The sequence below is a fragment of the Coregonus lavaretus genome (assembly GCF_964263955.1).
Source record: "Coregonus lavaretus genome assembly, contig: HAP1_SCAFFOLD_909, whole genome shotgun sequence".
NCBI classification, from domain to species: domain Eukaryota; kingdom Metazoa; phylum Chordata; class Actinopteri; order Salmoniformes; family Salmonidae; genus Coregonus; species Coregonus lavaretus.
The window spans coordinates 32501-41646 of record NW_028159427.1 but is presented as its reverse complement, the minus strand read 5'-3'; the positions used below and the strand labels follow the sequence as shown (position 1 = coordinate 41646).

Genomic DNA, 9146 nt, shown 5'->3' with positions numbered 1-9146 from the left:
TCTCTGCTACCGTACGTCAAGCGGTACCGGAGCGCGAAGTCTAGGTCCAAGGGATGTAGCTCAGTTGGTAGAGCATGGCGTTTGCAACGCCAAGGTTGTGGGTTCGATTCACACAGGGGGGGGCGGCAGTATGAAAATAAAAAAAATAATGTATGCATTCACTAACTGTAAGTCGCTCTGGATAAGAGCGTCTGCTAAATGACTTAAATGTAAAAGGCTTCTTAACAGCTTCTACCCCCAAGCCATAAGACTCCTGAACAGCTAATCATGGCTACCTGGACTATTTGCACTGCCCCACCCCATCTTTTTACGCTGCTGCTACTCTGTTAATTATTTATGCATAGTCACTTTAACTTTACCCACATGTACATATTACTTAAACTACCTCAAATAGCCGGTGCCCCCGCACATTGACTCTGTACCGGTACCCCCTGTATATATAGCCTCCCTACTGTTATTACACATTGACTCTGCACCGGTACCCCCTGTATATAGCCTCCCTACTGTTATTACACATTGACTCTGCACCGGTACCCCCCCTGTATATATAGCCTCCCTACTGTTATTTCCCATTGACTCTGTACCGGTACCCCCCTGTATATATAGCCTCCCTACTGTTATTTCCCATTGACTCTGCACCGGTACCCCCTGTATATAGCCTCCCTACTGTTATTACACATTGACTCTGCACCGGTACCCCCCCTGTATATATAGCCTCCCTACTGTTATTACACATTGACTCTGCACCGGTACCCCCCTGTATATATAGCCTCCCTACTGTTATTTTATTTTACTTCTGCTCTTTTTTTCCTCAACACTTTTTTGTTGTTGTTGTTTTATTTTACTTTTTTATTAAAAAATAAATGCACTGTTGGTTAAGGGCTGTAGGTAAGCATTTCACTGTAAGGTCTACACCTGTTGTATTCGGCTCATGTGGCAAATAACATTTGATTTGATTTTTAAACTGACAGTGGTTGACACATGGGGTTTCTTTAATATGAACTGACAGTGGTTGATACTTGGCCAACAGTGTCAGTGAATGGTCTATAGTAGGTCTATACAGAGTGAACATTAGAATGCAATAATTTAGTCTATCAGAATAAAACCAAAAACACAGTGAAGGCTCACCCCTTCACACCCTTTACATCCCTCCCCAGTCCTTGGAGCCCTAGCCACAGGGACACACCCTTCCTCTGGCCTTCCAAATCACTAGCCCCCCCATAGCCCTCTGTCTTGCCCTGAACAAGGGGTGATGGGGATAGAACCAGACAGACAGACCCCTCCAGGACAGATCAGAGCCCAGCTAGCACATTTGTTTCCTTGGAAGTTGTGGGAATGTACGTTTTTGGTTTCCCCATTGCTTCTGGGAACGAAGCCATACGTTTCCTGGCTGATAAAACTGAACGTTTTTTTAAACATTCTGAGAATGGGATGTGAAAATGTTACTTATTCTGTGAACGTTAATTTTTAGGTTGCAGGGAGGTTCTGAGAACGTTTTACTATGGTTCCCTGAAAGTTTTCCTGGGAGGTTTCATTAACATTTTGAGAACGGATATTATAGGTTATTTGACGAAATTAAATAAAGTTCTGAGAACATGTTTCAATAAGAATTTTTATAACACTGCTAAGTTAGGTTAACTGTTTTGAACATTCTTTGAACGTTACTAATGTTTTCTTGTGTTTTTTATGGAACGTTTTCTTAATGTTCTGAGAACATGACGTTAAATAGAACCATGAGGAAACCTGCAGAAAACTTTATGCTGAAGTACTGATATTCCCACAGAAGAACGTTGTCTCTTAACGTTCTCTGAATAATTTGAGAACACTTTAAATAGAACCATGAGGAAACTTTTAGGAAGCGTTACGCTGAAGTACTGAAATTCCCGCCTACAGTGGCTTGCGAAAGTATTCACCCCCCTTGGCATTTTTCCTATTTTGTTGCCTTACAACCTGGAATTAAAATGGATTTTTGGGGGGTTTGTATCATTTCATTTACACAACATGCCTAACATTTTGAAGATGCAACATTCTTTTTTTTGTGAAACAAACAAGAAATGAGACAAAAAAAAAGAAAACTTGTGCGTGCATAACTATTCACCCCCCCCCCCAAAGTCAATACTTTGTAGAGCCACCTTTTGCAGCAATTACAGCTGCAAGTCTCTTGGGGTATGTCTCTATAAGCTTGGCACATCGAGACACTGGGATTTTTGCCCATTCTTCAAGGCAAAACTGCTCCAGCTCCTTCAAGTTGGATGGGTTCCGCTGGTGTACAGCAATCTTTAAGTCATACCACAGATTCTCAATTGGATTGAGGTCTGGGCTTTGACTAGGCCATTCCAAGACATTTAAATGTTTCCCCTTAAACCACTCAAGTGTTGCTTTAGCAGTATGCTTAGGGTCATTGTCCTGCTGGAAGGTGAACCTCCGTCCCAGTCTCAAATCTCTGGAAGACTGAAACAGGTTTCCCTCAAGAATTTCCTTGTATTTAGCGCCATCCATCATTCCTTCAATTCTGACCAGTTTCCCAGTCCCTGCCGATGGAAAAACATCCCACAGCATGATGCTGCCACCACCATGCTTCACTGTGGGGATGGTGTTCTCAGGGTGATGAGAGGTGTTGGGTTTGTGCCAGACATAGCGTTTTCCTTGATGGCTCAATTTTAGTCTCATCTGTCCAGAGTACCTTCTTCCATATGCTTGGGGAGTCTCCCACATGCCTTTTGGCGAACACCAAACGTGTTTGCTTATTATTTTCTTTAAGCAATGGCTTTTTTTCTGGCCACTCTTCCGTAAAGCCCAGTTCTGTGGAGTGTACGGCTTAAAGTGGTCCTATGGACAGATACTCCAATCTCCACTGTGGAGCTTTGCCACTCCTTCAGGGTTATCTTTGGTCTCTTTGTTGCCTCTCTGATTAATGCCCTCCTTGCCTGGTCTGTGAGTTTTGGTGGGTGGCCCTCTCTTGGCAGGTTTGTTGTGGTGCCATATTCTTTCCATTTTTTAATAATGGATTTAATGGTGCTCCGTGGGACGTTCAAAGTTTCAGATATTTTTTATAACCCAACCCTGATCTGTACTTCTCCACAACTTTGTCCCTGACCTGTTTGGAGAGCTCCTTGGTCTTCATGGTGCCGCGGTCTTCATGGTGCCGCTTGCTTGGTGGTGCCGCTTGCTTGGTGGTGCCCCTTGCTTAGTGGTTTTGCAGACTCTGGGGCCTTTCAGAACAGGTGTATATATACTGAGATCGTGTGACAGATCATGTGACACTTAGATTGCACACAGGTGGACTTTATTTAACTAATTATGTGACATCTGAAGGTAATTGGTTGCACCAGATCTTATTTAGGGGCGTCATAGCAAAGGGGGTGAATACATATGAACGCACCACTTTTCCGTTATTTATTTTATATAATTTTTTGAAAAAACGCCAAGGGGGATGAATACTTTTGCAAGGCACTGTAAGAAGAATATGGTTCTCATAATATGATGTGCTACCTGGGTATCCTGCACCATTCCCAGAATGTTATGGGAAGGATGTATGCAAAATAACAATAGGACAACCACGCTCTCACCAAGCTCTAAGAAACATAGGGTTCTCAGAACGTTATGTGCTAGCTGGGGGGACTGGATAGAGGGAGGGAGGGGATGGAGGAGGCTGAGGCAGGGGTGAGAGAGGGAAGAGATGGGGGATTTGGGACAAGAGGATGGGATGGAGATCAGATGAAGCAAATGAGACAAGGAAACAAGGAAAGGAAACCACTTCATTTCAGCCCAACGCACATCCTTTACTCGTCTAACGTCCTTGATGAACAGTGAACATGGCTTAGTTCATAATGATCCCAGCTGCGAAAGGAAAGGAGGACAGAGCGGTGCTTTTGAACAATATTGGAACGCAGCAACTGTCAATCAAATGAAGCCTAGTGGTTCATTTGGGAGGGAGAGGTGTGGTGAAGAGTCTCATCCCAGTGGTTATGATAAGGATGATTTTGGCCCAGTGGGAGTGAGATTCTTGAAGAAAGTGGATCCTTGCCTTTTGGCTGATCCATATGTGGTATCAGGTGGAGAAGAATTTGGTACTGTTGAATATGTGAAGGTAACCACAAGTGGACTTGTGATGTTTGTTTTGTTCCGCCCAGAGGGAGTGGGCGCTCGGGTCAAGATCTGGATCTTGCTCTGCTCTTAGGAACAGGGCACTGTTGAAAGGAGTGATTTTTGGGGTAGCGTTATTTGTGGAGGAGGATCAATTGAAGTTGAAGATTCGAAGTGTTTTTGACGCCTGCCGTTTGTCGTGATGAAACAGAGGAGACACTGTCTGTCCTTTTGAGTTTTGACTCAGAGTCTTTACCTGACAAAGTCAAGTTAGGATATATCAGTTATTCTGTACAAGCTTTTGTGCTGAACCCATTACGGTGTTTCAGGTGCCAAGTGTATGGTCATGTTGCAGCAGTGTGTAGGAGGGAGATTCCAAGATGTGGGAAGTGTGCAGGAGGACATGGGATAGAGGAATGTGTCGTTTCGGTGGAAAAAGTTGTGTGTGTCAACTGTGGGGGTGCCCATGTTGCTGGGGTTCGGATGTGTCCGGAGAGAAAGAGGCAGGTTGAGGTGGCCAGAGAGAGAGAGGCAGGTTGAGGTGGCCAGAGAGAGAGAGGCAGGTTGAGGTGGCCGGTGAGAGAGAGGCAGGTTGAGGTGGCCGGTGAGAGAGAGGCAGGTTGAGGTGGCCAGAGAGAGAGGTAGGTTGAGGTGGCCAGAGAGAGAGAGGCAGGTTGAGGTGGCCGGTTCGAGAGAGGCAGGTTGAGGTGGCCGGTGAGAGAGAGGCAGGTTGAGGTGGCCAGAGAGAGAGAGGCAGGTTGAGGTGGCCAGAGAGAGAGAGGCAGGTTGAGGTGGCCGGTGAGAGAGAGGCAGGTTGAGGTGGCCGGTGAGAGAGAGGCAGGTTGAGGTGGCCAGAGAGAGAGGTAGGTTGAGGTGGCCAGAGAGAGAGAGGCAGGTTGAGGTGGCCAGAGAGAGAGGCAGGTTGAGGTGGCCAGAGAGAGAGAGAGGCAGGTTGAGGTGGCCAGAGAGAGAGGCAGGTTGAGGTGGCCAGAGTCAGAGTAGTGCAGATGATGTCATATGCTGAGGCAGTGAAGAGAGTAGAGGAGGATGGGTCAAGGGTCAAGGGTCAAGGGTGAAGGGTGAGGGATTCTGAGAGGATCCCTGTGAATAGTAGATCTGTGTCAGAACAGAGGGATCGGAAAATGAGGGCTGTGCGTTTCAGTAAGGTTGGCTTCTTACCGTTCATAGCAATGGTTATCAACTGTACCACGGAGATGGAACGTAAATCCCAGAAAATAGATGTTGTGGTGGCAGCTGCAGAGAAGTACTTGGGGGTACGAGATTTAACTGCAGAAGAGTTTCAGGGTGTGTTGAGGGGTGGTGTCCCGTCCTCCCAGGCTGCCAGCCTGGTGTAGGATCAGATAAGTAGTGGAATATAGGTTTTAATGAGTGTAGGGTTAGATAGGGCCAAGTAGTGGAATATAGGTTTTAATGGGTGTAGGGTTAGATAGGGCCAAGTAGTGGAATAGAGGTTTTAATGGGTGTAGGGTTAGATAGGGCCAAGTAGTGGAATAGAGGTTTTAATGGGTGTTGGGTTAGATAGGGCCAAGTAGTGGAATAGAGGTTTTAATGGGTGTTGGGTTAGATAGGGCCAAGTAGTGGAATAGAGGTTTTAATGGGTGTTGGGTTAGATAGGGCCAAGTAGTGGAATAGAGGTTTTAATGGGTGTTGGGTTAGATAGGGCCAAGTAGTGGAATAGAGGTTTTAATGGGTGTAGGGTTAGATAGGGCCAAGTAGTGGAATATATAACATATCCTCTGCAGCAGAGGTAACTCTGGGTCTTCCATTCCTGTGGCGGTCCTCATGAGAGCCAGATTCATCATAGCGCTTGATGGTTTTTGCGACTGCACTTGAAGAAACTTTCAAAGTTCTTGAAATGTTCCGGTTTGACTGACCTTCATGTCTTCAAGTAATTATGGACTGTCGTTTCTCTTTGCTTATTTGAGCTGTTTTTGCCATAATATGGACTTAGCCCTATTTGGTAAAATACCATCTTCTGTATACCACCCCCCCGTATGTTTCCTTGTTCTATCTCTGCACACACAGGAGGTGAGTTCACCAATTTTATTCAATGTCTCTCTCCCCCCCCCCCTCAAAATAAAACTGACTACAACAATCAGTTACTCAAGACAACTTTAAATTAAATATGATTAAAAAGAATTCAAACAAAATGTCAATAACATGGATTACAGTGATATGACTTTACATTAATTATTTTAGTGAAACAAAAAAAAGTCAGTTTCTGCTCTCGTCTTCCTCATGGAATTGTCTTTAGCAAAGAGCACAAACAGATCTGGGACCAAACTAACAAATTATTTAATAAAACGTTTAACATGTTATCATCATTACATCAATATATTTGGTCCTTGGGCTAGCTCACGTTGACCCAATGGGACCCTATACAGTGCATTACTTCTGACCAGGGCCCAGATAGGGAGCCAATCTCTGAACCAATACACAATGGATCAGTCTCAGAGGATACACTATTCCCCATGTATGTCTGTAGCGTCCATGCTGAAGACCTCTGATGGATCACTGGTCTCTTGTTCCCATCAGAGGGAGGGAGGGAGGGAGGGATGGAGGGAGGGATGGATGGATCACTGGTCTCTGTTCCCATCACTGTGCACCATGTAGTCTCTTTCACAGGGGACCTCTCTCCTCCTCTCCGTTCCCATCCCCCTCTACCATGGAGTCTCTCTCAAAGGGGACCTCCTCTCTCTCTCCCTCCTCCTCCTCCTCTACTCCTCTCTGTTCCCCTCTCAAAGGGGACCTCCTCTCTCTCTCTCTCCCTCCTCCTCCTCCTCCCCTCTCAAAGGGGACCTCCTCTCTCTCTCTCTCCTCCTCTACTCCTCTCTGTTCCCATCCCCCTCTACCATGGAGTATCTCTCACAGGGGTTAATGTTACACCATGCAGAGGGCAGAGAGACGGGCCAGGAGAACACACAGGGAACGGTTGTCATGACGTTACGCTCCAGGAAGTTAAACACAGGGTTCCACCAGGTCCTTGACAGGTAGTTGTTAGAAGCCCCACGCAGAGCCTGAACATAAAGAAAATAATAACATAACACTTTATTAAAAGAAACGTACAGATGATTGAGGGGTTTCTTTTCAAGGACACTATGATGATAATAATAATAATAATAAAATCACAAAGCTCAGAGTGAGTTAATCAGTCTGAAATAAAGAGAAGGTTTTGAATCAGTTGAGGCTGTAGTGTGATGTGACCATCTCTAGAGGGGATATGATGGTTGGTCCAGAAGAGGTGGTGTGTTTCCTACCTGTGTGTTGGCCATGGCGTGATACCACCAGAAGAGGCGTGATGTAATAAAGTAGGCGATGACAACGTCAATGCTGTAATGCTCATGACCAATCAGGATACAGACCACGCCCACAACACTTAGTAACCAGCACGACCACACGTACCACCACATCTTCTTGGGGGAGTCTGAGGAGGTAGACATGGTTTAATAAATACACCGTTTTTCACCCCTATTACAAAATGACAGTTTTTCCTGATTTATTTTACCCCATTTCCCATTTCGAAATACATTTATCAGAGCCTCACAGGACTGGGAAATACACTACATGACCAAAAGTATGTGTACACCTTCTCGTCGAACATCTCATTCCAAAATCATGGGCATTAATATGGAGTTGGTCCCCCCCTTTGCTGCTATAACAGCCTCCACTCTTCTGGGAAGGGCTTTCCACTAGATGTTGGAACATTGCTGTGGGGACTTGCTTCAATTCAGCCACAAGAGCATTAGTGAGGTCGGGCACTGATGTTGGGAGATTAGGCCTGGCTCGCAGTCAGCGTTCCAATTCATCCCAAAGGTGTTCGATGGGGTTGAGGTCAGGGCTCTGTGCAGGCCAGTCAAGTTCTCCCACACAGATCTCGACAAACAATTTCTGTATGGACCTCGCTTTGTGCACGGGGGCATTGTCATGCTGAAACAGGAAAGGGCCTTCCCCAAACTGTTGCCACAAAGTTGGAAGCACAGAATGGTCTAGAATGTCATTGTATGCTGTAGTATTAAGATTTCCCTTCACTGGAACTAAGGGGCCCAAACCATGAAAAACAACCCCAGAACATTATTCCTCCTCCACCAAACTTTACAGTTGGCACTATGCATTGGGGCAGGTAGCGTTCTCCTGGCATCCGCCAAACCCAGATTTGTCCGTCAGATGGTGAAGCGTGATTCATCACTCCAGAGAACGCGTTTCCGCTGCTCCAGAGTTCAATGGTGGTGAGCTTTACACCACTCCAGCCGATGCTTGGCATTGCGCGTGGTGATCTTAGGCTTGTGTGCGGCTGCTCGGCCATGGAAACCCATTTAATTAAGCTCCTGACAAACAGTTATTGTGCTGACGTTGCTTCCAGGGGCAGTTTTGAACTCGGTAGTGAGTGTTGCAACCGAGGACAGACGATTTTTACGTGCTTCAGCATTCGGCGGTCCCGTTCTGTGAGCTTGTGTGGCCTACCACTTCGCGGCTGAGCCGTTGTTGCTCCTAGACTTTTTCACTTCACAATAACAGCACTTACAGTTGACCGGGGCAGCTCTAGCAGGGCAGAAATTTGATGAACTGACGTTGGAAAGGTGGCATCCGATGACGGTGCCACGTTGAAAGTCAGAGCTCTTCAGTAAGGCCATTCTACTGCCAATGTTTGTCTATGGAGATTGCTGTCAGCTGTATAAAATCGAGCACACAGCCATGCAACGGGTGCTCAATGTAGAAAATAGTAAAAATAAAGAAAAACCCTGGAATGAGTCGGTGTGTCCAAATCCACTAATTTGAAGGGCTGTCCATATGTACAGTACCAGTCAAAAGTTAGGACACCTACTCATTCCAGGGTTTTTCTTTATTTTTACTATTTTCTACATTGTAGAATATTAGTGAAGACATCGAAACTATGAAATAACACATATGGAATCATGTAGTAACCAAAAAAGTGTTAAACAAATCAAAATATATTTTATTTGAGATTCGTCAAATAGCCAAGAATGTGCAAAGGGTGGAATCTCAAATATAAAATATATTTTGATTTGTTTAACACTTTT

At 45.4% G+C, this 9146-nt stretch overlaps 1 protein-coding gene across 1 annotated transcript in view; it reads right to left on the bottom strand.

Moving 5' to 3' along the window:
• Positions 1-6386: 6386 nt before the first annotated feature.
• LOC311122866 (phosphatidylcholine:ceramide cholinephosphotransferase 2-like) overlaps positions 6387-9146 on the bottom strand; it is a 12470-nt gene continuing 9710 nt past the window's right edge. The window contains exons 5-7 of the mRNA XM_084197180.1: positions 7365-7531; positions 6934-7124; positions 6387-6867 (exon numbers count right to left, since the gene is read on the bottom strand). Coding sequence (XP_084053306.1) covers positions 6846-6867; positions 6934-7124; positions 7365-7531 — 380 coding nt within the window. The 3' untranslated portion in view covers positions 6387-6845. The remainder of the gene's footprint in view (positions 6868-6933; positions 7125-7364; positions 7532-9146) is intronic.